At 39.4% G+C, this 26,500-nt stretch overlaps 3 protein-coding genes across 6 annotated transcripts in view; 1 reads left to right on the top strand and 2 right to left on the bottom strand.

Annotated features, from left to right (window-relative positions):
• Nucleotides 1–12,813, bottom strand: part of LOC123510239 (G patch domain-containing protein 8-like) — a 140,663-nt gene extending 127,850 nt beyond the window's left edge. The window contains exons 1-3 of one of the 2 annotated variants that reach the window (XM_045265199.1): nucleotides 12,068–12,813; nucleotides 5,926–6,015; nucleotides 3,810–3,854 (exon numbers count right to left, since the gene is read on the bottom strand). In XM_045265199.1, coding sequence (XP_045121134.1) covers nucleotides 3,810–3,854; nucleotides 5,926–6,015; nucleotides 12,068–12,589 — 657 coding nt within the window. In that variant the 5' untranslated portion in view covers nucleotides 12,590–12,813. The remainder of the gene's footprint in view (nucleotides 1–3,809; nucleotides 3,855–5,925; nucleotides 6,016–12,067) is intronic. The other variant, XM_045265196.1, reaches the window with a different exon arrangement.
• A 2,779-nt stretch (nucleotides 12,814–15,592) lies between these two features.
• On the top strand, nucleotides 15,593–19,065 carry LOC123510240 (prefoldin subunit 4-like). Of its 3 annotated transcripts, none has more exons than XM_045265200.1 (5): nucleotides 15,666–15,731; nucleotides 16,295–16,336; nucleotides 17,598–17,702; nucleotides 17,969–18,076; nucleotides 18,514–19,065. In XM_045265200.1, the coding sequence occupies exons 1-5, from the start codon at nucleotides 15,714–15,716 to the stop codon at nucleotides 18,676–18,678; spliced, it is 438 nt and encodes a 145-aa protein (XP_045121135.1). In that variant the 5' UTR covers nucleotides 15,666–15,713; the 3' UTR covers nucleotides 18,679–19,065. The 3 variants fall into 3 exon arrangements, with proteins under 3 accessions (XP_045121137.1, XP_045121135.1, XP_045121136.1); XM_045265201.1 differs by lacking the exon at nucleotides 15,666–15,731 and adding an exon at nucleotides 15,919–15,939; XM_045265202.1 differs by lacking the exon at nucleotides 16,295–16,336 and having other exon boundaries at nucleotides 15,593–15,731.
• Nucleotides 18,986–26,500, bottom strand: part of LOC123510238 (dual serine/threonine and tyrosine protein kinase-like) — a 47,873-nt gene continuing 40,358 nt past the window's right edge. The window contains exons 12-15 of the mRNA XM_045265195.1: nucleotides 23,983–24,066; nucleotides 23,571–23,820; nucleotides 23,154–23,420; nucleotides 18,986–22,835 (exon numbers count right to left, since the gene is read on the bottom strand). Of these exons, the coding sequence (XP_045121130.1) occupies nucleotides 22,777–22,835; nucleotides 23,154–23,420; nucleotides 23,571–23,820; nucleotides 23,983–24,066 (660 nt within the window). The 3' untranslated portion in view covers nucleotides 18,986–22,776. The remainder of the gene's footprint in view (nucleotides 22,836–23,153; nucleotides 23,421–23,570; nucleotides 23,821–23,982; nucleotides 24,067–26,500) is intronic.

Genomic DNA, 26,500 nt, shown 5'->3' with positions numbered 1-26,500 from the left:
ACAGCCATCCCCAGCCAGCCAACCCAGCCAACCCAGCCAGCTCCAGCCAGCTTTAAACAGCTAACCCAGCAGCCGCCAGTCTCGAGCCGCCCTGCCCCCAGCCCTCCTCCATTAGCATACTCAACAGTGCCTGTTGGGGGAAATATCTAAGTGACGTGGCACCCTCCCCCACTCAAGAGGCTCCGTAGGGCACAAAGGGATAATGAAGGACTTACCCAGTTACTCTTGAACACGAACTACGGAATGTGACGGGAAGCCACGTATTCATCCCAAGGAATACACGCAGTGACAAACTACCTTATCCATCTGCACTCAAACAAGATGCCAATTTGAATGAAAACTAATCAGTTTAATAGATTACGAATTACAGGTCAGCATAAATGAAAATTATAAGGCAATATGAGTAAATGAAAGAGTAACAAATCCAATATTTTACGAACTGCAGGAAGAGTCATCAGTTTAATCGTTCATGAATGAAAACTGTAAGATAATTTCAGGAAATCAAAGACTAACAAATCCAAAGAGAACTTGAAGTAATATCATATGCACGAAAATAGAATCAATTGAACAAATTACGAATTATAGATAAAAAAAAAAAAAAAAGGAAAGTGACTGGCACCATCCAGCAAACACAATAAATGACAACTGTAGCTGCTTACTGATTACAAAACTTAATAAATGTTTATTTATATGAGGCGAGTAATCAATTCAACTCACTGTGAATGACAATGAAATATAAACCTGAAATTAAAAGAAAATATAAATAAACAAAGGGTACTGAACTTAACTGGTTAGTCAATCAGGTTTATGATAAGACAGTGTAATGAACGATAGTACAGGAGATTAATCAGTACAAGCTCTCGAACACGACGCAAAAGCGGTAACACAAACACCATCCTTTCCTCAGTAGTCAAGTCAAGATAAACATTAACGGAATCCAACTCGTCAAATCAAATCTAGAGGAGACAGGAAGCAACTGATTCTCAAAAATGGTGATAAACAACTGGAACAAATTCGAATCGGGTTACTAATGCAAAGTCAATAGAAAACTTTAACTTTGTCACTAAGACACTAAACAGTTAGCAGCACCAAAAGCAATGCGCAAAGTCTACAAGGAAGTTTACAACGAAGTGAATATATTTTGCATTTATTTCACAGGTATAGGATTGAGTGTCACTATGGAACAAATAAAGGTGCCTCAGAGTGCTGGATAATTAGGGAAAGGTGTACTAAGTGGCAGTCAAAGAGTGGAAAGAAAATACAACCAATCAATTGAGTGAAATATGAGCAAACACAGACACATGTTTTATACAGAACTACCACGTGTACTACATCGCTGATTTTTTGTAGCTTCGTGTTCAGATCTTACCCAGGAGGAAGAAATCAAGTGAAACTGTAAGTATTAAAATAGTAAACGGAGAAATCTAAATTTAGCAACTTTCAACAGGTTCAGTCCTTTCCCTAGACTTAAAGGGGAAACCGAAGCATAATACACAAACACCAACCAAACTGCTTTAATAAGTCTACCGGGAAATATCCAGCGCTTTTCGTGATAGACTAAAAAAGGAAGATAAGACAACATTAAACTCGTGCTTCAAAGAAATACGAACGAAAAACAGCAAAATATGAATCAATTTAACCGCTAACCTACATCAAACAGGTTTAAGTGAAGCACAGTTGTGGAGAGTATAATAATCAGGCGATGTAAAGAACAGGTTGGCGTGATGATAAAAAGCAGACCACAGCAGCGCGTATGCCATCTGTGCCACACCACGCCCCCGCAGGTCACAGGGCGGAGAGAGGGAGTGACCGTATTAGATTTCCTGAGGGTTGTTGCGTTTCCTTCATTCTTTGAGGCAGCGCTTTAAATCACTCCATTAAACAGTCATTCATTCAGTCAGTCAATTGGTTAGTTAGTCAATCAGTCAGTTTATCATTCAATTAGAGTTTTTTTAACATAGGCGTCTTTTGTCAAATCTAAAACCATAGTAATGAATTGTTTGGATTGATTCTAAGGCGAAGAAAAAAAACCATTTCAATATTCCCCGAGCTTCATAAGTACGTTTTCAAGACATTGAAGTGTAAAGAATTTATATTAAAAGATGTAAAAGATTATGGGAAAAACTGACGAACACTAAAATTAGTCATTCGTGTAATCAATTATTCAGTCACTCTAAGTCAGCAAACCAACCAATCAAACTAATCAACCAATCAATCAGTCTTATATTCTCTTGATCTCACAAAAACAAACAATAAAGAAAAGGACACAACAAGCACCTTACAGTTACACACAACAGTAAACCAGATGCATGTGTAGTGAGGCAAGTCAGACACATAGACTCACAAACACACAGTAATACAAGACCAAGAATGTGTTCCTGGCTGTGTCTGGTTTATTCTCTTGCCAACATAAACATTCAGAATACCTCATAACAAAAACAAGTCTTGGACTGAACCTCATTCAACGGAAACATGTACTTATAAAACAGGTGGAGAGCTCCATTCCTTATTTGTTAAACATGTATTGATGTGTACCTGAACTCTGCGTTACTGTCTGGCATAGTTATTTTGCCGCCTGGGAACACGAGCACAGGGAAACACGGGCTGACTGATGCTCTCCATGTTTCATTGGCCCAAATACATCCTGAACATATACTCTGAAACTCCCTGCCTATGGCCTGAACTCATTTTCAGAGGAAGGTTTCACAACATTTATGCAGTTCTTTTTTAACTAACTCTTTTGACCCTGTTCGGGGGCTGGAATCTTAGAGGGCTTTTTTTTTTTAATCAGTTTTTGTTGCCCTTAGCCTGTTTTCTCTTATACATAAAAAAAAAAAACGATAAACTGCCGCTGTGTTTCTACCAAAATCCTTACTAATACGCTACAGGATTCCTCAAATGAAAATTGTTTGGTACCTCACAACTCACTAATAATTCAGGTAGGAATATAGTAAGAGGAGATAGGAATGCATTGGCCAATCAGTGAATGAGGGCATCATTAAATTGCAGTGCAGCCAAGTTCACGTGTCCTCGGGTGGCACAATTACTAAGAGACTCGCTGACACAGAGTATAGTGTTGCAATCTCGTTAATGCTTTGACTGCTAATGACAATGTGAAGCTTTTCTTTTAGCTTAATTAGAATGTTCCTTAAAGGTTTTGCAGCGTAGAAATACAACCAGAAATAACACACCAAGCTCGAGTACCTTTCTGGCTCTCAGTGGTGTACTATACATTAAATCTGCACCACACCATCTTGTCAGGGCGGAGGAGAAGCTACGACAACTGTAACTATAACCAAAACTCTTACTGCTGAGGTAATGCGGTGATGGTGCTTTGTTAACATTTATACCGTGGTACTGTAAAAAAAAAAAATAAATAAATAATAAATAAATAAAATAAAATAATAATAATAATAATAATAATAATAATAATAATACACACCGAAAAATAGAGAAACGATATCAAATTTGTCTTTTCTCCGCTATATAACTACTTAACATATCGTAATACAAAAAAAAAGTTAAAATTTCTACCTTTCCTCCGCTTCACAACCATCTAAGAAAACATAATACAAAATTGAAGATGTTGAAAAACGTAGATAATCACGAGAAAGCCAACATCTATCAGTAAAAGGCCCAACAAACCAAACTCAAGTCCCAGTAGAGGTCAGTATGAGGCAACAAGGAAAGGTCCAAAGAAAGCGCAGGACGACAACACGTAGGATACGAGCGACCGTGTTACCTTCCCAGCACACAGGTGGGTTTGTAGGTGTGAGGGTACACATTACAGGCTAGGCACAGGTACTCACCCTCTCCCCAGTGACCGTCAACCAGTAGTGGCGCTGCTCCAAGAACTGTGCAGGGAAAGAAGGAAGATGTGGTTACTCCTGGTGGAAGGTAAAATATATAATGAAGGATTGGGTCAGTCAGTCAGTCAGTTAGTCAGTCAGTCAGTCAGTCAGTCAGTCAGTCAGTCAGTCAGTCAGTCAGTTAGTCAGTCAGTCAGTCAGTCATTCAGTCAGTTAGTTAGTTAGTTAGTTAGTTAGTTAGTTAGTTAGTTAGTCAGTCAGTCAGTCAGTCAGTCAGTCAGTCAGTCAGTCAGTCAGTCAGTCAGTCAGTCAGTCAGTCAGTAAGCAAATATGTATGTATGTATGTATGTATGTATGTATGTATGTATGTAAAAAAAGTTCAAAATAAAAAAAACAGGAAACCAACCTTAAGAAAACAAAATTAAATAAAAGAAACATACAAAAAAAAACAAGAAAGAGGAAAATAAGGAAAAAAGATGAAAAATAAAAAAAACAATGAATAAGGTACATAGAGAAACACAGAAGACCTCCCTATAAAGAAAATGGAGAGAAGGAAGCCAGATGAAGGAAAAGCAAGAAGTGTAAATCAATGGAAACGAGAAGATTAGACTAGAAGATTAGGGATTAGGGGAGGGAGGGAGGGAGGGAGGGAGATAGGGAGGGAGGGAGGGAGGGAGGGAGGGAGGGAGGGAGGAAGGAAGGAAGGAAGGAAGGAAGGAAGGAAGGGAGGGAGGGAGGGAGGGAGGGAGGGAGGGAGGGAGGAAGGAAGGAAGGAAGGAAGGGAGACAGAGAGAGAGAGGAAGCAACGAACAAGGGAGAGGAAGGAAGGAAGGAAGGAAGGAAAGGAGAGAAAGAGAGAGAGAGAGAGAGAGAGAGAGAGAGAGAGAGAGAGAGAGAGAGAGGGGAAAAGAGCGAAGGAAGAAGGGGATTAAAACGCAAAGGAAGAAATATTGTCACGCGCTGCAACGGGGACATGAGAGCTGCGAGCAGGCTTCATGAGGGAGACAGGAGAGGAACACGTCGAGGAGCGCTGTGGAGGGACGAGGAGACCCACCACAGCAACTCAGGGACGAAGAAAGGGACGAAATATTACCCTGGCAGACACACAACTTTTGCCCCTTTTTCCTTAAGTATTTTTTCAGAAGTCGAGTCTTTTGGGGGTTTAAAATACAAGGTTCCTTTTATGCTTTACTTTTTTTCTGTGGGTGGTTTAATCAAAGTTTTTTAAATTATGCTTGAATAGGGAAAAAAAGTTAGGTTACTGCTTAAAACTACGTACTGGCATATGAACGTGTTCATTACATCATTTTTACGCAAATGTTAGATTGCCTTAAAGAATTAGTGAAGATGAAACATTAGTGAGGTATATCATGTTAATTATCTCTATGCAAAATATATCTACCTTTGAAAAAAATAACATAAATAATGAATAAATCTATGAATATCTACATTATCTTGACAATCATGAAAGTTTGAGCATTAATAAAGTCTAATCAATCCGCCTTTATAATATTCTAATTACATAACTTAAATTTGCATACTAATCACATCTGTCTGTCCAACTCAATCACTCATCTTTCACTCGCCATGGTCGGCAACTGAGACTTCATTGCAGAATAATGATCTACACCCAAACACTCCTCCACTCTTTCCTGTCTTCTCGTTTACAATCCACGACATCCTGCCAAGACCTGCATCGTCTCTACCTCTAATTCAGTCTGCCCTGCCTCCCTATCACTCTAATTCAGTCTGCCCTGCCTCCCTATCACTAATTCTACTATCAGGAAGACTATTAACAAGAATTTCCTCATTGCAGTCCAGCATCTGTCACTTTTTATCATTATCATCATCATTATGAGATTTATTCCCTTGAGTCATCCCCACAAACTGCTTAACATAAATTTCACAACTACATCTTTTTCATTGTTCCGTTGTCATTCAGCTCCCACAGCTACCACCAACACCAAAAGATTCTGGCTTTGGTTACCTCTACAAATAAACACTGACCACGTTACTACGAAACCAACAAACTAACACAACCACACAACATCCGTATCAGCACCAGCCACTCCTACTGCCAAGGGACAAAAGGCAGAGGGTCGCGGCGGAATCTCACCTTCATATAGCTGCAGGGAACGTAACCGAGGCGGCCGGAGCGCAGTGCCAGGACGCCCCACCAGCGGCCCACCTCGTCCTGCTCCACGGCCTGCAACAAAGACCAGACATTGATGAAAATACTCACAGGAACACGCCGCTAATGTCACCCTCGACTCCTCCGGGAACGCAGTGTTGCTGTCTGGTATTGCGGTGTTGCTGTGTTGCTGTGTGTGTGTGTGTGTGTGTGTGTGTGTGTGTGTGTGTGTGTGTGTGTGTGTGTGTGTGTGTGTGTGTGTGTGTGTGTGTGTGCGTGTGTGTGTGTGTGTGTATAAAAGTTTGAAGGAAAGGATATTTATGGTATTTTTGAATGCTCATGTAAGAAATGCACGAAATGTTGAAAGATTGAACATTATAGCGAACACATTTTCCTCTTCCTTCTTCCTCCTCGTCTTTACCTCCTCCTCCTCCTCCTCCTCCTCCTCCTCCTCCTCCTCCTCCTCCTCCTCCTCCTCCTCAGGTACTGCAAATGATGAAGCAGCTTTAAAAAAGGAGCGTTGCAGCCAGAGAGTACTGGCAAAACCCACGCCCCCCATTCCTTCCTCCTTCCTCCTTCCTCCTCGACGCCAACCCCCCAACCTCCTATCCTCCCCCACCCCTTGTGCCCCTCCTCGCTACTCTCCTCTAGCGGTATACAAAAAAGCCCCTCCTCAGTTTCCACGAACATATCCGACATTGGGTCCGTTCCTCTCTCTCTCTCTCTCTCTCTCTCTCTCTCTCTCTCTCTCTCTCTCTCGGCAAGTCTATTCGAATCGGGAAGAAGAAACAAAGGATGAATAGAAAGATAAATTAATAAAGGAGTAAGAATTATCCATGTTTTCCTGTGTGTGTGTGTGTGTGTGTGTGTGTGTGTGTGTGTGTGTGTGTGTGTGTGTGTGTGTGTGTGTGTGTGCATTCCCGCCCCCCCCCCACTTTCCTTACTCACCGCCGCCACCATAAAGGAATTCGGTGCGTTAAATATTGACCGACTCTTCCCAGAAACCCGTCGCGTCAACACAATCCCTCCCGCAACACTCACAGCTCCACAATCACCACCGATCGCCAATCAACACCAACGGGGAAGTGAGAGCGACAGTTAGACGGGAGAGCGAAGGGAAATAAAAGTGATGAGACAAGACAGAGAAGGGAAATAAAAGTGATAATTAGACAAGACAGAGAAGGGAAATAAAAGTGATAATTAGACAGGATGGCGAAGGGAAATAGAAGTGGGGATAAGACAAGACATAGAAAGGAAATAGCAGTGAGAATCAGACAGCATACAGAAGGGAAGTAGACGTGATGAGGCAAGGCAGAAAAGGAAAGTGAAAGTAATAATGAGACAGAACCGATGGGGAGAAATTAAAATAAGATAAATGACGGAGAAAAAAAAATAACAAGAGAGCACTGATGAGGAAAAAAGAAAAAAAAAAGAAAAACTGAAGAAAAAATAATGAATACATAAAACAGACGGAGGAAAAAGAAATAACAATTAAATTTAAAGAAAAAAGACAAAATTCACAGGAACAAAAAAAAAAGCAGCAAAAAATAAATACGAAATAAAACGCACTAAACTTAGAACCAACGAGAAAGAGTGAAGATAGAAAGGAAAGAAGAGAAGAGTAATAACAATAATAAATCCGTAGTTCCTTGTAATTCCAAACACTAAATTCAAGACTATGGGTCATCAAAAGAATAATTTACAAGTAGAGTCACGAACTTCCATAGAAAACGGGTGTCGTGAGATTGGTGCTTCTGTTTCGTCTTGGGAGAAGGGCCGGAGCGTTCCCACACCCAGGAAGAAAATGGAGAGGTGGTTGTCCACTCCCTCTCTTTCTCTCTCTCTCTCTCTCTCTCTCTCTCTCTCTCTCTCTCTCTCTCTCTCTCCCTCTCCCTCTCTCCTTCATCAATGCAGTTTTTTTTATGTTTTCTCTCTCAAAAATTCATTACCAAACACGAGTCCAGCTGTGATTAAATGTAAGAATTATTGATATTATTGCAAAAAGTTGTTTGTAGTTTCAGATTTGGAGAGAGAGAGAGAGAGAGAGAGAGAGAGAGAGAGAGATATATGCATGCTCCACACGCTCCTTTAAGAATATCGGAATGCAATATAACTCCAAATTACTTTGTGGAAAAATAAAGAAAAAAAAATATTCTGGTAACGGAAAAATGTGGTAGGAAGGAATAATTATAGTGTGGGATACGAGAACAAGGCATGAAAGGATACAATAGAAGCAAAAGAATGTAAGGAAGAGGTAAAGAAAGAGAAGTGTGCAGGATACATAGGTCACACAACAGACAAGAGCGAAAATGATAATGCGTGATGCAACTCAACAAAAATACAAAAAAAAGGAAGACACAAAAATAAACACGGAAATATACAACAAGCATAATGAATACATTACACGAAATACACATGAAAATAAAGTATATAAAGAAAATACGAAATCGCATACCACACCACCATCACGTGAATTGAAACACAGCTACACAAATATCAATGAAGCAAAATCGAAGCGGTACATCACACGCACAGTAAACGAACTAGGAAGAAATATATACGTCAATAGAATAAATAGACCAACTGCAACTCATAAAAGAAAAATCAGATGAAAAATATAAATAAGCATAAAAAAAAAATTGAAAAAAAAAAATCAAATCTGCACAACCTCTTTCGAGATTACTTCTAGACAGACAGACAGACAGACAGACAAGGCGGGAGACAGAGACAGACATACAGACGGACAGACGGTGGGAAGCCCAGGAAGAGCCAGTGATGCCTGGACACGCGGGGCTCACACGCAAGCAAACCATCAGTCCCCGGCGCCTCTAGAGACCACTGGGGGAGCCAAGGGGGAAGAGGGGGAGGGGGATTCGAACCGAGCCGAGCCGCATTGATCCCCTAAACTGGCCCACAAACCTCCCCGATCCCATTGAATAACATATAAATAATACCAAAGAAAAATAGTCACGATGGCTGCGGTTCGATAAATTCCTGGATAACGATAAAATTCCTACTCGTTTTTCAGGATGTAAATAAAAGAAGATAATGCTCCGAGGTATGTGAATGATCGGATAAATTTCTGGATAACGGTACACTTCCTATTATTTTCCTTTAAGGTGAAAATAAAAGAAAATAATGATGAAAGGAAAAATTTATGTTACAGTAAAATTTTTCATGAAATTTTTCATGAAAGAAGAATCATTATGAAAGGGACGGTTTATGTAGGAGTCGATAAATTTCTCAGTAACAGCACAATTCTTAGCTTTTTTTTTTGGCGGGGGGGGATGAAAATGAAAGAAAGTAATGAAGAAAGGCACAGTTTATACATGATTGTTTTGTAACGGTCATTTTGTTTTCTTTTTAGGATGGAAATGTAGAAAATCATTATGACTCCTATTCGTGTTTCGTTTTTTTTAGATGTAAATGAAAGAAAATAATGATGAAAATGAAGGTTTAAGTAAAATTCAATAAATTACTGAGTATCGATAAAATTCCTGCTCTCTTTTTCAGGATGCAAATGAAAGGAATTAATAAAGAAAGGAAAGGTTTATGTGTTCGATAAATTCCAGTGTGGATATAAAGATGTAGTTTAATCTCGTGCCATTACGCGAATCAATACTTTCCATTCCCAATCTGACTAACACACGGAGGACAAAATTAAACAAACAACACCACCAGACATTTGAGTAACTCGATAAATTTATGTAAAGATTTAAAGATACAGTAAAGTTTCATCTCGTTTATATTTTTTTTCCATATAAATCTCGCTGAAAAATACACAAATCATGAAAGAAAAATAGTAAAATCACACGTACAAATAATCCAGGATAAAAAACACATCTTTTTCTCTTTTCTTCCTCTGACTTCATCACTGTTTTCATTCCACATCTAATTGAACAACATGCAAAACAACAAGAGAGAATTTAAAACGTCCGGGTAAAATCGCATACGTTCCCTAATAGTCATAAAAGGGAAAAGTGCATCCCATTCTCCTGAACTGATGACTATTTCTGTGGCTTTCAATCCTTTATGGCCACAGTGAGTACAGTCGACCTTAGCATTGGATTAAAAAAGAAAAAAAAAATTGGCTAGGCACTATTGCAATATCATACCAGTTCCGGAGTGTTTTCGTTTCATCATCCTCTACAAATGTACGGCAATGTTTCAGCTTATGTTAGAGAGGTTATGAGAAAAATATTAAAAAGGAATAATAAATATATAAATAAAAAGCATTCGGTTCGATGTTATTGCAACACCATGTCAGGCCAGGAGTGTTTTCGTGTGTGGTGATCCAGAATCTAAACTGGTTCACTACAAACGTACTGTACAACCTTCCTTAGCGAGAAGACAACAATAACACCACCACCACCACTACTACCAATAATAACAATAAAAACAACAACAACAGCAACATTTAGAAGGATTCCATTACGATAACATACCAAGGACGGATTGTTTTCGCTCCAGTTCACCCCCTACAGCTACAGCGCGCCGTGTCTATACGAGAGGCCGCAAATACAGCTGCCCGCCACTCCCACAATAAAACCAGAGACAGACGCGGCGCCCGGGAGGGAAGAAATAGAAGAAAACACCAATAGAAAACGAGAAACAGGATAAATTCAGAATAAGCATGGTAAACTCAACAGGATAAACACAACATAATAAATTCAATGGGATAAACTCAGCTGGATAAATCTAGCAGGATAACCAAGGTGGGATAAACTCAACAGCGTCAACTCAGGAGGGGACGAGTGAAACGTATACGTATTGAAATTAAAGGTGTGGCGGGGCGCGGTAATGACGGCCTCCACCGCCTAATTTAGGGACTATTGAGTTAGGGCGATGACACGGCTCCCTTGGGCCCTACATACACACCTTCCAGGAAATATTTATACCGATACCTACACTCTCTACACTCTATACTCTACAGTCTACACTCTACACTAAACTCATTATTTGGAGTTTTTATTATATTTCTTCCTCTTCCTTGTTTGGGTCTTATTGTAGAAGGCAGTTTTTTTGTGTTCCATTTGGTGTATTATGTTATTCTATGGGGCTCACTTTACCTTATTTTCTTCCATGGAGGGTTTTTTTTCATTTCTATTATACAAATCGATCTTCTTTTACTTATATTTCTCTACTTTTTTTCTGTTGCTTTTTTTCAGATTACTACTACTACTACTACTACTACTACTACTACTACTGCAACTACGACGACAACTACTACTAATACTATTACTATAACTACTATAATACTACAACTATGCTACTACACCATCACTACCACTACTACTAACCACACCATAACCACCACCACTACTGTAAGACATCTCTGCATACCCATTCATGTACTCAAGCACGCCAAACGCCATTATCACCACCACCACCACCACCACCACTACCACCACCGCCGCCACGCCTGACGAAAACTCCAATAAGTGTGAAAATATGCAGCGAATCCCAGACACGCCACACGTAAAGACACAGGAAGGGAAGGGCAAAGTACAGTTATCCTACACTCCCCTGCCGTAAACTAGCGAAAGCACGAGAAGGCAAGGAAAAAAAAAATCCAAAGAAATGAGAAGAAAACATGCTATATTACGAACTTCCAAGCGAGTTTACGAGGCAGGAAGGCAATGGCGGAGCAGCAGTGACCTGAGATATGCTGTTGGGGTCAATCCTGGTCAATTCTACTACTTCGTGGCTGGAGTAGGGAAGTGTGTCTGTAAGGCAAGGTGCTCAAAGTGGGATACAGAAGAAACAGTCATTGGGTGGCGGTGATGGATAATGTGGTGTTGTTTGGTGTGAGTGAAGTTTTTTTGGTAGTAGTAGTAGTAGTAGTAGTAGTAGTAGTAGTAGTAGTAGTAGTAGTAGTAGTAGTAGTAGTAGTAGTAGTAGTAAATTCACCAAACAAAAAATAAAGTACGAAATAAAAAAAATAAATCTATAAAAACGACTTTAATTTGCGATGAAGTTTGATATAGCATTCGTTAAAACAGTAAAAAACGAAACAAAGCATTAAAAATAAATTTGAATACATTTCCCGCCCCCCTAAACACACACACACACACACACACACACACACACACACACACACACACACACACACACACACAGTACTCACCCCAAACAGGTCTCCCTTTCTGAACGGCAGCACAAGGGAGCTCTGGGAGGTGTGTGCTTCATGCAGGTGCCTCACACTGTCATCACTATAGCCGAACGCCTCACTATCATACCTACACACGTCTTGACTCCCCTGGGCCTTGGGGGACGCCCGCAACCCATCTGTCTCATTACACCACTCCCGCCCTCCGTTTTCTGTCGGAGCGGTTTTCTTTCCACGCCCATTTTCTCTTTTGGTTTCGACGCAGACTCCACTATCTATGGACCTGGCGCGATCCTTGACTCTCACACACCCTGGCGTCCCTAAATCGTCCTCTCCTCCTCCTCTCCCGGTCCTCATATCATGCTCACTGTCCCTCCCTGCCGGCCTGTCCTCGTCACTGCTACAAGACCCCCTCCCGTCATCGCCTATGTCCTCGTGGGCTGAGAACTTGAAAGGGATCCCCACCGCCTCTGACTGCTCCCTCAGGTACGCCAGCACAAGGTCCTCGGAGAAGTCAGCAACAGCTTGGTATATTTCCATGCTAGATCAATCCAGGTTTCACGAAAGCAAACTCCATGCAACTTAGCGTCACGTCACTTCACGCTCACTTTCCCCGGAACTTGCTGAACGAACATTAGGACAAAGTTGACAGGGAGGTTTTGTTTGATCTTCCCCTGGCCGTCTGCGTCCCTTCCTCCCGCTGTAAACCCTTTCCCCACTCTAACCTCACGCACAAAAGTTGGGCGCGGACCCAGCCTGCGCGGGGAACACCTCACTGGGAGAAGCCACAGGCAGGACTAAGCGAGAAATGTGTACACACACACACACACACATACACACACACACACACACCTCGTGGACCGACGCCTGGATATCGACCCTGACGCGCCCGGCAGAGAGAAACATCAACCCGAGACCATATGTCGCCAGCACGCCCATCCTGACGCCCACGCCTCACACACGCACGCCCAGACATCTAGCAGGGTACACACGCCCACACACATCTCAGACACACTTGGGGAAGGTCATGTTATCGCTTCCTGCGTCCCCAGCGCGGCAGATAGGCGGGGGAAGAAGGTGCTTTAAGTCTGTGCTGGCTGGCTACCCCAGCTGTAGTCTGCCCCGCCCCGCGCTACCCCGCCAGTCATCAAAGCGGGGCCGGCGGGGGTTTGTCTCTCTCTCTCTCTCTCTCTCTCTCTCTCTCTCTCTCTCTCTCTCTCTCTCTCTGGTTTCCTCCATGGCCCCCGCCCTGCTTTGTTTCCCTCGTGTGTGTGTGTGTGTGTGTGTGTGTGTGTGTGTGTGTGTGTGTGTGTGTGTGATTATATATGAGTGGGCGTGCCTAGATTTTATAAGATGTTGATAGTGTGTGTGTGTGTGTGTGTGTGTGTGTGTGTGTGTGTGTGTGTGTGTGTGTGTGTGTGTGTGTATGTAGGTGTGTGTTATTGAGTATGTATCATTATTATTTTCATCCACTCTCCCCACAAATCCCTTTACAATCGATTAACCATTTTTCATATCACCTCCGCCCGGCCCAGCACGAAGGAATGGACACTAAACGCCATAATGAGAAGCCACACTCCAAACACCCTCACCAGCCCTTCAATACAAGCAGCCACGTGTTTGCCAGCCGGGGGAAATAGCAAAGTTGAATAGCATAGCCGCCCAAGTTTCCGTGATTCATTCAAGACGGCTCCCTTCCCATCTCTCCCCTCCCTCCATCCATCCTTTCTTTTCCTCCCGCATACTCGTAAACCCCTCCCTCTTTCCCCTCATGTCCCCTCACTCCCTCCCAACCCTTCCACCAATCACATTTCATTCTACTCGCTCAGCCAACCACGTTTTCGCTACCTACTGCCCTTTTGCCTGTTCTTTGTTCCTGAAGCTGAAATAACACACGGGAATTTTATGTAGCACATGTCCCTTGTGTTCATTCGTATGCCAGCACGCGGGAAAACTTCATGCCACTTTTCTTTATTTACGTTTGGTGTTACTATGGTCCTAAATGCTTTACTCTCTCCTCAGATGATTTTCTTAGGCCACAGCGAAGATTACTCATGATCTCATATGAGTGTTTGACGTATTTTTGTCCTTACACGTGCTACAGAATGCTTGCTAAACTATCATTAGAATAAATTCGTAAAAACTCTAATAACTATCACTATCGCGATTGATGATGTATATATTATGAATCTGTATCTATGTATGTATTCTGCGTAAATTTGTGTATTCATATCACGTACTTTGTTTCCGAATACATGACGCACTAAGCTTTTTATTTATTCACCACATTTGAAGCACAGTGCACGGTGGCAACTGAACTACACCACAACACTGGGCGGAATACACTGTTACGACACACTATTATGCACATGAACTGAGGCAACAAATCTCGTATTAGAGAATCTGTACAACTGAGACCACGCCTTATGAACTAATGAATGAACTAATACGGGAGTTCACATGTTATAGAAAACCAGCGACCAACATTTGTTTTATAGCACGTATAAAACAAAAATAATACAATCAATGAAATAATGATGATAATAAAATAATCGAAACAGACAAAAGGATGAAATAATTTAAGATCAAAATAAAGTTCGAGGTTAATGAAGGTTTGTGGAAAGAAAAGTATTATGTTAATACATTGCCCTACAAAATGCAATGAGAGACAGACAGACAGACAGACAGACAGACAAACAGACAAACAGACACACAGACAAACAGAAAGAAAGAGAGAGAGAGAGAGAGAGAGAGAGAGAGAGAGAGAGAGAGAGAGAGAGAGAGAGAGAGAGAGAGAGAGAGAGAGAGAGAGAGAGAGAGAGAGAGAGAGAGAGAGAGAGAGACAGACAGACAGACAGACAGACAGACAGACAGACAGACAGACAGACAGACAACCAGACAGACAACCAGACAGACAGACAGACAGACAGACAGACAGACAGACAGACAGACAGACAGACAGACAGACAGAAAGAAAGAAAGACAGAGAGAGAGAGAGAGAGAGAGAGAGAGAGAGAGAGAGAGAGAGAGAGAGAGAGAGAGAGAGAGAGAGAGAGAGAGAGAGAATTTTCTAATATCACGAATGCTCAATAGAAACCTTAGACAACACAGGGAAGACAGTGCTACAATAGACCTTCGTTAGCACTGGAGAACACTCAGGAACTCAATACCACTAATGACCGGAACACACTCAGAAGGGAGACGAGGACGGACCTCACCCATTTCTTATTGACAATTCTAATACATCCCTTAAAGTACCCGGAGGAGCGTCTGTGTGGGGTGAATGAAGCGGAAACACTGTAAAAAAAGGTCCAGGGGAGATAAGACTTCAATTCTGAGTAGGAACAAAAGAGAAGTAGACGAGAAAATAATAATAATGATAATATATTCATGTATTGCCAAACCGTTGTAAAGGAATAATAATATAGATGATCGTCACCATCAGCATGTCGGAACAAAAGAAAATCTCTACTTTGGGACAATATATTTACTCCCACGAATGACAATGTATGGAAAAAAATGTAATACTATTTTAGTATATAAATGATAAAAGCTTGGAAAGAAGCTAAAGCAAAGTCCACATTTAATAGAATAGTTACATTATATTATAATATTTTTACCTCCGGGAAGACAAGACTGTACGAGGCATTGGCAAGCCGCAGCGATGACCACGGTACCTCAGGTAATACTTATTTCAGGAATTTCATCATTTATATTGACATACAGTGGCTTATCCTTTATTTCACTAGTAGGCAGTGACTTAGCACAACCTGTGTATGGGTGTGGAGTGTGGCGGCAGCGATGGCGAGGCGAGCAGCAGCACGTGAGGGTAACTGGGGTGCTGCCTGGCTGCCATATAGGGCGTGCCGCAGTGTTCACACTAAATGGAAGTACGGCTCCGGTAATTTAGAATCGGCATTGTGGTTTTCAGATAATGCTGAAATAACATCAATATTTTCAGATACTTTTGAAGTGTTTATCGCAGGGACGGATTGGGTTTGGTGAGGTTTCCTTTTGTGTAATTTACTTCTTTGATTTCTCTGCTGATCCCTTCATTGTGTCTTCTCTTGCCAATAATTAATATTCAGGAAGATTTGATATGGATTCAAGGTAAATTATGATAAATTACATGCCATTATTGTTAAGATAAAACTTGTTCCTTTTTCTTTTCATAAGATTTTGAAAAATTTCATTTTATTTAATTAGATGATAAGGAATCTGTTGTAATTGTATTGTCTTTAATAGAGAGAAGTATCACTCAACAAGCCAATTACAGTCGCCGAACTGGTAGGCACAGTCTTCTGATGACCTTGTAACATTATCCTGAGTGGGGCATTATGAACTGACAGCCACATAACACTTCTAACTGGCACAGTGTGATGTGACTACCACTTAACTATCTAATACCAAACCATACCTACAAATGAACTATACCAGAACATGTAACCTTGCCTGATCTGTGGTTTGTGTAGCATCCAAGCCAACAAATCTGGTTCACACACTGGTTATAATATAACTTTATCAGACCTGTAAGGTGACTGGCATTTATTTACTTTTTATTTACTTTTTTTTTTATCCTTGGCCAGTTTTTCCTCATAAGAAATATATAGATATATAAAAAAAAATGGAAAAAAAAAAAAAAAAAAAAATATATATATATATATATATATATATATATATATATATATATATATATATATATATATATATATATATATATCAAGGCCACTGGCCATGTGTCTATTACCTGGCTTATCATATACTGCTCGAACACATGTAATAGATATAACTAAGTTACAAGAACACAAAAGTCAGCACATGCAATTGTTATATGAAATGTACCAACATGCATGCTGTATCCACATATCCCAATTTATAAATTTCTCCAATCCTCAAAAGATCCCTATTGACTGGGCATCAGTAATGTGATATCAGAGTTTTATTCCAGTTATACAGTACTCCATTGTAAATCACTTCCTGCCTATCTCTATTACGCATGAACCTGTTACTTCTAGTCCTTTCTAGATTACTAACACTAAGAATTTTAGTTGTTTCCCTTGTATCCCTTATGACACATTAATATTTGCATCGATCCTTTCTCAATCTACCTCTTGCAAATAGAGCTCATCACATAAATAAAGGTAGAATAGACCCATTTCCAGTCTGCCAGAAAATGCAGTCAAATATTTGTGTCTTAAGTTTTCAAATAAAATTACTTTAGAGCTTAGCTTTCTTGCAATTCTTTACCGAGAGGATTCTAACAAACTTATCTTTGTGTGATAAGAGAACTAAATTTGCACAATATAATCTAGATAAGGTCTATGTTGAAAATAATTTTTTTTATAACATCACTGCTCATAACTGTACTTTAAACAGTCCTAAACATGAAAGTTTTTTTTGTGAAAGCATTACTTTCTTTGGCAGAGATTTGAGCTAATTAACTCTTTTCAGACCTCTGATCTTACCAGTTTCATTCTTTATTATATAACTGTTTTAGCATCTTTGAAAAGATAAAGCCCTTGCCTCAGTGAATGTTTTGCACTGGCAGGACTCTGACGTGCACATCACATATGAGGACCAACAGAAGATCAACAGGTTTGCCCGCTGCAATGCCCGTCATGGAGACATCAAGGAGGAACTCAAGATCAAGGAGGTAACTTCTTACCAACTAAATAAGAGTTCATACCACTAAAAATGTTCCTTTTGATTTAGCTATATGAATTTTCTTGAATCCATGTAAAATAGTAACAGGTAACCTCTCATATTCTTCAACTATTCCTCATTGGCGCAGCAGTGGAATTATTAACTTCTTAAATTCAACAATGAATTGGCTTCCCAATTCAACAATGAAAATGATGTCAAAGCTAAGTGGTTATGATCTCCACATTTAGTAAATCAAGACATGCCTTTCATCCCCAGAATGACCTGCAAAACCTGCAAGATGCCGAGGATGAGATGATGATTGCCCTTGACTCTGATGAGAAGGTGCCATTCATGGTGGGAGAGGTGTTCATCATGAAATCTCAGGTGAGTGCAGTTTTGATGATAGCTTTTAGTAGACAAGTATCAGCTATGAAGTGACTTACTTAAGAGACAAAACAAGCCTAATTTATAAGACAAAGCCAAGTGGTTTTCCTTACCCAAAATTACTGCTTCATGTATATTATGTTGAAAACATAAATTTTGAGTAAAAAATTCTATAATCCCATACAAAGAAGAGCAAAATGTCTGATAAATGTGTACCTTGGCTAGAATCCGTATAACTTTGACCATGAAAATTAAGCTGGTCCCAAATTTTCTGTAAAGGATGTTTAGGATCTATTGAATCCTAATTTAGTTTGATATACCGAATTCAAAGTAGTTTTAAATTGTACTCATGAATATTTGTAATTGTGGCTCACAAGAAGCTTACAGAAAAGAAGGTTTCAATATTACTCACAACACTTACTGTTTTTCCTGTTCAGGAGGAATCCCAGGAGGCCATCGGGGCCCAGCGGGAGACCTTGCAGGAGGAGATCAGTGCCCTGAACGGTCGGAGTTCAGAGCTGCAGGACACTATGACACAGCTTAAGGGAGACCTCTATGCTAAATTTGGCAATAACATTAACTTGGAACCTGAAGAGGAGTAAAGAACCACGAATGCTGTTAGTGTGTTGAATCCTCTGGACTTTCAAAAAACATTCATAATGCTATTTACTTTAATATTTAATCTTATTTTATATTAAATGGTGTACATTTTCTTTTGTGTGCAGTGAAAAGCTCCTAATTACATCACTTGACTCGCTGATTAATCCAATTCTACTAGCACTTTGTTAAAATATGATCATTATGTCAAAGGCTATTTAGTAACTAATACCAAGTCTACTGTTAGTTTGTTAGTGGACTAGTCAATACTCACCATGTCAAATTATTTCGGAAAAAAAAAAGAAACAAGGGTAATGTATTATCTTTAATATAATACAATCATAAACAGATTTCCATAATCCTACACAAATAAAAGCTGACAAGGCATCCTTCATAGAAGTTTCAAATATAATTGTTACAGACCGTTCGTAAATGGAAAAATAGCATTTGATATATCTCCACGCACATGACGGCTTGGAAACTGGCATGATACAAGACTCAAAGGAATTTCAGCATCTTACAAGCCTTGTTGGGCAGTGATGTACTAAGTGATGTTCAGCAGTAAGTATGAAGAGCCCTATTAAGCAAGTATTGTCTCATCTATACATAATTAAAAACCAAACACCACAAATTTCAAGAATTATATAAGACTAGGATGCCTGGCCAAAACAGTTACTCCTGCATTAAATAAATCTAGGAAAAAAAAGCTTGCTGTACTCATATAAATTGAGAGAAAGCACATTCAAAAGTACACAAAATAAAAAAAAAACTCATTGCATGAACACTTCAAATAGCAGTTTGCCTTTGAAGTTAAGTCACCTGAATGAGCTTAAAACCTATCATATCCATAACCAAGAGGGCAATTCATTCAAAAGTTAAAATGAAATTAATTTTAATACTTTTAGTAAATAAATCTGAAATGCCTTAAAACTTATCAGCCTTTAGCAAGCAAACTATGGTAACTGCAAATCACCACATTTCCTGGTTGTGGCTCACATGCAGCCCTATAAGTCTATCACAGATACAGTATATTGTAGCATAGGACATGGAGGAAGCACACGTTTCCTTCACTTGACAGCACTTCTCAACAGACACTGAGTATGAGCACCAAGCCTTTCACCCTTTATTGGTTCACATCTTCAATGCAAAATATTAACTAACTTCACAAACTTTTCAGTCATCATGATGTATTCAGTTTTCACTGTAAAATTGTAAGTAGGGAATTTATGCAAGGAATCAATAGCATTTTTCACCTCGCACACACACACACACACACACACACACACACATGCACTTTACCTTAAGCATATGTTTACCCTTTTAGGCAAATTGACAAAACAGATAACTCAACTAGTAATTTAGATGCTTGCTCAATTTGATGCAGTAAACTATGAAGAACAATTTTAAGCTAAGTAAGGAAGAGGTCTTATCCTTGCATCTGTCTGTCACAATTATCATTATCCAACAATATCGTTTTGTTTTTTGGGAGATGAACATTTTTATCACTATAACCTAACATTTAAACTGAATTTCTTTTTCATTGCAATATGTGAATATGCAATGAGTAAAGACATGACAACATACAGGAAGAGGTGAGGCAAAGGTAAACACAAATGGGGACCAGTAACAGTTACCCCTTCCTTAGAGCAGCTGAACCATACAATAAAGCACTTGAAGACACAGGAAGCTTGAATAGCTAGTAGTAAGGCACACTCAACACCAGCATAAATTACTTAGACACAAAACAGTACCAGTACCTTCTTGCAACACTGGACAGCATTTTGATGTCTTCCAATAGTATAAAAGTAGTCTAACACCAACTATCCTTGCACATATCCATCTATGTACATACTTGGCTGAGATCCCCCTTAAAGATATGCACAGTGACCAAAAAATAAATAAATTGTAGACATCATGTGCCCATAGCCCAAAAGTTTGAAACTTGACAGCCATGGGAGGTATTAAAAATTGGCAAATTGTCACTTATGGCAACTCACACTGATGATGCTAATCAATGATGCTAAGCTCAGTTTGTGAATCAGTACCAGTACCAGTACCCTTCAGACACAAGTGAGTGAATGATACCTCCTGTGCTCTCCTACCATTTCCATTTCACTGTGACCACCTTATTTCATAACTAACATTTAATTCTTACATTACAATGAGTTCTGGTAAGCATAACAAGAAATAATATTGGAATGACATTTGTTTGAATGACACTCGGTATTTGCAAGATAGGATTATAAGAGGATCAGTCGCAGCCATCAGACTGGTGGTGACGGCAGCACAAGTGCTGGGAACAGCTGTCATTCCTTAGAAAAAGGAAGGCTTAGGATAAAAAATGAAGACATGCAAGAGTATTAGGTTGATAAGATGCAAGCACTGCAGTACTGCTTTCTCATTCTCTCAGTCCAAAGAGGCTTATAAGAGCCAGGGTAACAGGGAGTGATATGATGTTTGCATTGTTTGCCTTGCCAAATATATGTGACAATTTACCACATTTTTATATCTCTCACAGCGGTAATTGAGCATCAAAGGTTTGGTTTATGTGCACTATGAACTTTATGCTCCACTACTTTTTTTTTACAGTCACTGTCTGAGACAAAGAACTATCTGTGGTTCCAACATAAAACTTCAATTTCAATTCCAAAACTACTGTGTTACATTTTACATTTACATAAAAGGGCAACAACTTGGCAAATGGCATTCAAAGTAGTGATTTACTGTAGTAACACGACTTTTCTAATCTTGGCAATATAAAATTAACTATATGCTTTAATAAGCAGTTCAAGTCATTAAAGCAAAATCTACATCCACATTGCAAATAGATAATCCAGATTTTTTTGCATCTTCATAAGTCATGGATGTATCACTGAAGAAAGTCTTCATAGGAAATATAAATATTCGTTAATACTACCATACAACAAGTTGTCTTCCACTACAACAATAAAACCTTGGTATTGTATGCATAATAAATAAACTCCTACAACTGCACAAATATAATTACAAAGCATTGAGTCTATAAATACACAGTTTGAAAAACACCAAATATAAGCTAATGACTTCAACTGTATTGTACACTGGAATGTTTCAGTACCGGTACACTGGTGTAGCACGATTGTAATCCCACCATATCTAAGGCCACATGAAAGAAGGAGTTTTCCACCCTGACATAATATACTGTAAGGTTATGCAAGTATCAAAATAAATAACTTCCAAACTATAAGTATACACCAGAATGCTATAATGTCCTCCTGAAACCAGACACCATAATGTGTCCAAGACTTGTGAGGACAGTACTACATGTAATAATACCATGTCTTTTGTTTAAATCTCATCAATGACAGACAACAGAAGTGAATTTCATAAGGTTTACATTATTGGCAAGGTAGGACACACACACTGAAGTGAAAGGAAGTAGTATATAAAAACAAGCATATAAAAATATTACTATGGTTCTTAGTGCATCCATAATGATCGCTCAATGAGATCCAGTATGAAAATTGCCATAATGGACTTAAAGCTAATAAAACCTACACTATCATAGGATTAATTTCACTGCTGACTATTACCACACACTCTGTAATTAGATATTTGTATTCTTGAGAGCTGTTGATACATCTAAAAATACTTCACAAAAATAAAACTGCAAACAACACACAAGATAATATGTATATATACATCAATACTTTTTTTTATACAGTATCAAAATTCTGTTTGTTTGCACTCTGGAAACAGATACATGAACAAGACCCTTACCAGTTATTATCTTTGGTAACAGGAAGACTACAATGGCAATGTAAAGTAACAATCCATCCTGAATATCCTTCCTGTCCTTCCTGGTCTGCTTACAGCTTAAAGCAAATGTTGACACTAAGAAATATACAAAGATACTGAACCTATTTACTCGCCACACCTCTCAGGAACACATTTTCAGCCATTATTTAAGAAACAACAATGCAATGCAGACAAAGGACTTCCAGACAGGATGTAGAAAGGGTCAGGGCAGAGCAGCACACTGGCTTTCCTGAGGCATGGAATGGATGAACGAGTGGCTGCAGCAACTATCTGTCACCACAGCTACACTACTCCTGGGCCAGCTGCTACAAAGTGCCACTAATGTACTGTAGACTGTTCCCCAGGTGAGATAATGAATCACGCGCTGTGGAAGGTTAGGGGGTTAGTTCTACGTCTACATCAACAACTATCACAAATTTTTATCTTCTACGAGTGCATACCTAACCCTACTCTACTTCATCAATATTTAGTCATACCCACTGCCAAATACACAAATATATTACTTCTCACATCAAAAAAAAATAAATAAACAAAACTAAAAATTCATCTCATGCATGCTCAAGTGTTACTCAACCCATCCTTGAGAGACTACTTGTATCAATCTACATGCAAAATCTACTTAGAAACAGGTTAAATTTACAATGGAGGAGAGGAGCAGCTGATGCTACTACTGTACACTAACCTAAGCAGCCCATCTGTTCTGTGGCATCGATGGCAGAGTCAATCGTGCAATCTTGAACATTTTGATCCTCAAGCATATCTTTAGCAACTTGTTCCTTGGTCTTTTCTCTCTCTTCTTCCTGCCTCTTGGAATCCACAGTCATGATCTCCATCAGTCTGGGCTCCACATCTCCCAGCAGAGGCCGCTTGGCAGGGTCTCCATCCCAGCACTCCTGCATTAGGTCCCAACACTTCTCCTCAAAGACAGGCAGCTTCTCTGGGCGTGCCCCTGCCAATGTGCAAATAATGTGTTACAGTATTGAGGGAACAGATAGTATGAGACTAAGAGGATACCACTGCTGAGGATGGGAAAAGAATTTTGCTGTACTAATAAGCAAAAGACTGCATTCCACTTTAATACATTAAGAAATTGAATCACCTTTTTTTACACAATTCCACAACTGGTCCTTAGAGTGGCACTGCTCAAAAATGAGTGGCAGCCTGACGTGCCCGGCACAGATGTACCAGAAGAGGATACCAAAGGCATACACATCCACACTGTTGTCATAATGGCCCGTGAAGAGTTCTGGGGCCATGTGGATTGGGGTGCCCACTATGCTTCCTGACATCATGGCCTCAGGCTTGCAAAATCCCAAGTCTGTCAGCTTGGCTCGGTTATGCTTGTCCAACTGGCAGACAGAAAGGTAGTGATTAGATTTGTTGCTTCACCTCCTGCACAGCTTCCCCTTAACAGAGTATGTATCATTAATGGCAAGTAGAAGTAATTTTACCAATTTAAAAACACAATTGTACCATAACTAAGTCTATACTTGCACATGCACATCACCTACCAGGACATTTTTGAGCTTTATATCCCTATGAACAAGACCTTGGGAGTGGAGGAAACGAATGCCTTGAGTCACGTCAAGGGCAATCTGTGTAAAGAAATATATTTTTAATAAAAACTAATAGGTAGTGCAAATACGATGTATAATCAAAGAAATATTTATCTAATACTTCGGTTACGATAGATATAGAGATATAGAAATATAGAGATTATATATATATATATATATATATATATATATATATATATATATATATATATATATATATATATATATATATATATATATATACACACACACACACACACACACACACTGTACACACAACACACACACACACAACACACACACACACACACACACACACACACACACACACACACACATCACACACACACATTGACACGTCAACTACATCACTGCTCAGTTTATTCCACTTATCATAGCATTGATAAGTGGAATAAACTGAGCAGTGATGTAGTTGACGAGGTGTGTGTCAATCAGATGAAAGAGAGATATGACAGGAATGGACAAGGAGACAGGTCACAGAGAGCTTAGCTTGGGCCCTGTAATACACAAATAGGTAAATACAAATAGGTAAATACACATAAATAGTCTTTTCCAACACTTTAGAGTGAGTTAGAACCAGAAATCAATAATTCACTGGAGGAACAACAAAACTATTATTGGAACATTATCACCATTAGAAAACAATTCTACTCTCCAGTAATTCCACTAAGAGGAAAGTGAAACACTTTAAAACATATCAACTATTTTTTGAGAACAGTAACAACTTGATACCAGTTAAACAAAAAAATTTCCCTGGATGCTCCTGAAAATTTGGCGCCAAAAACACCCTTATAAAAAAAAAAAAAAAAAAAAAAACTGCACCCCATGCATGCACAGAAAACACTCCAAACACAAAAAATACCTGTAGAAAGCATAAAATTTTACTCTTCATCCCAAATAAACTGTCCAGGAATTAAAGAAAATAATCCTGGTTTCTGGGCAGGCTGGATATATCCAAGATGGGGCAGTGAACAGGTTGACACCTCCCCCCTAGTAACTCACTTAAACCTTCACCAAATTTAAACCTGCCCATGGTGGCTGTCTTTGAAAGCTGTATATGAAAGCTTAGTGACCTTGCTATATGCTTAAGCAAGACAGGCTTATAATAGTGAGGGATAAGGTAGGTTATGTCAATAAATGGGGATTGGCTGGCTGCCACCTCAGCCAATTTGTATCAATAATTAGTTAAATATTAATACAAAAAGCTAAATGATGGGAAAATAACATAAAAAATATCCAAATAACGAATAATAAAGCTTAACATCCTCATCCAGTCATTTAAAATAAGCAAGGAAGGCATCAGATAATTTATCCCGAGTTATCCTTTGTCTGTGACTTGCCCTTAAACATACACTGAGACATGAAAACTTGGAAAGGCCTGTGTCACCTTCATAACGTACTCTCGTTACACTGTCAACAAAATCTTGAAATCACTTGTCACTTCAACCAGAGCTGTCTGAATGTAAAACTCTCACTAATATGTCACTATAACTGTAAAAACACTTAAAATCCCGTGTCAAATCAACCAGAGCTTTTTTAATGTAGTAGCTACTGATTAGCCACCTCCTACTGTCACTGAAGACTGAGGAGTGAGGACTGAGCTGGAGGTGGAGGGTGAGTGGCACCATGGTGCCAATCTCCATCAATTGCCATATTAGCTTATTGTTTGAAAAGATATTTTGCCATCAAGGTAGCGTTAATACTACTGCACTGATAGCTAGTGAAACTTATTCTGTACTTATATGCATAGTAATAGTAATGTTATAAGTGGTGCAAAGAAATGCAAATCTTTATTGGGAATGCACACATTAACTATTACATGACATTTTGATAGTGAATATCTTAAACAGGCTATGGCTTCCTACTATTTGCTCATTTCTTCTTAACGTAACCATCATCAAGCAAGCATAACCAATGTATCTGCCTGTCTCTTACCTCCCATCTGAAAGAATTGTGTGTGTGTGTGTGTGTGTGTGTGTGTGTGTGTGTGTGTGTGTGTGTGTGTGTGTGTGTGTGTGTGTGTGTGTGTGTGTGTGTGTGTGTGTGTGTGTGTGTGTGTGTGTGTGTGTGTGTGTGTATTTACCTAGTTGTATTTACCTAGTTGTAGTTTTACAGGGCCTGGGCTTTATGCTCGTGTGGCCCCGTCTCCATATCTACACTTATCCAATTTTTCTTTAAAACTATGTACACTCGTTGCTGACACCACTTCCTCACTCAAACTGTTCCAAGTCTCAACACATTTTTGCGGGAAACTAAATTTTTTAACATCTCTCAGACATCTTCCCTTCCTCAGTTTCTTACTATGCAATCTTGTGCTTCTAATGTCATATTCTTCTCTCAGGATTAGTTTCTCATTACCCACTTGATCCATTCCGTTAATCAATTTATAAACTTGTATCAGATCCCCTCTCTCTCTCTTCTCTGTTCCAGGTTTGGTAGATCCATAGCTTTT

The sequence above is a fragment of the Portunus trituberculatus genome, chromosome 28, assembly GCF_017591435.1.
Source record: "Portunus trituberculatus isolate SZX2019 chromosome 28, ASM1759143v1, whole genome shotgun sequence".
Lineage (NCBI taxonomy): Eukaryota > Metazoa > Arthropoda > Malacostraca > Decapoda > Portunidae > Portunus > Portunus trituberculatus.
The sequence above is the reverse complement of the archived record's forward strand: the minus strand, read 5'-3'. Positions and strand labels throughout refer to the sequence as shown.

What these genes read in the sequence shown, in the direction of transcription:
- LOC123510240 (XM_045265200.1), top strand. An exon ending in CAATTACAGTCGCCGAACTG is followed by an intron (nt 16,337 to 17,597) that starts GTAGGCACAGTC and finishes TTGCACTGGCAG; the next exon opens with GACTCTGACGTGCACATCAC. An exon ending in TGTTCATCATGAAATCTCAG is followed by an intron (nt 18,077 to 18,513) that starts GTGAGTGCAGTT and finishes TTTCCTGTTCAG; the next exon opens with GAGGAATCCCAGGAGGCCAT.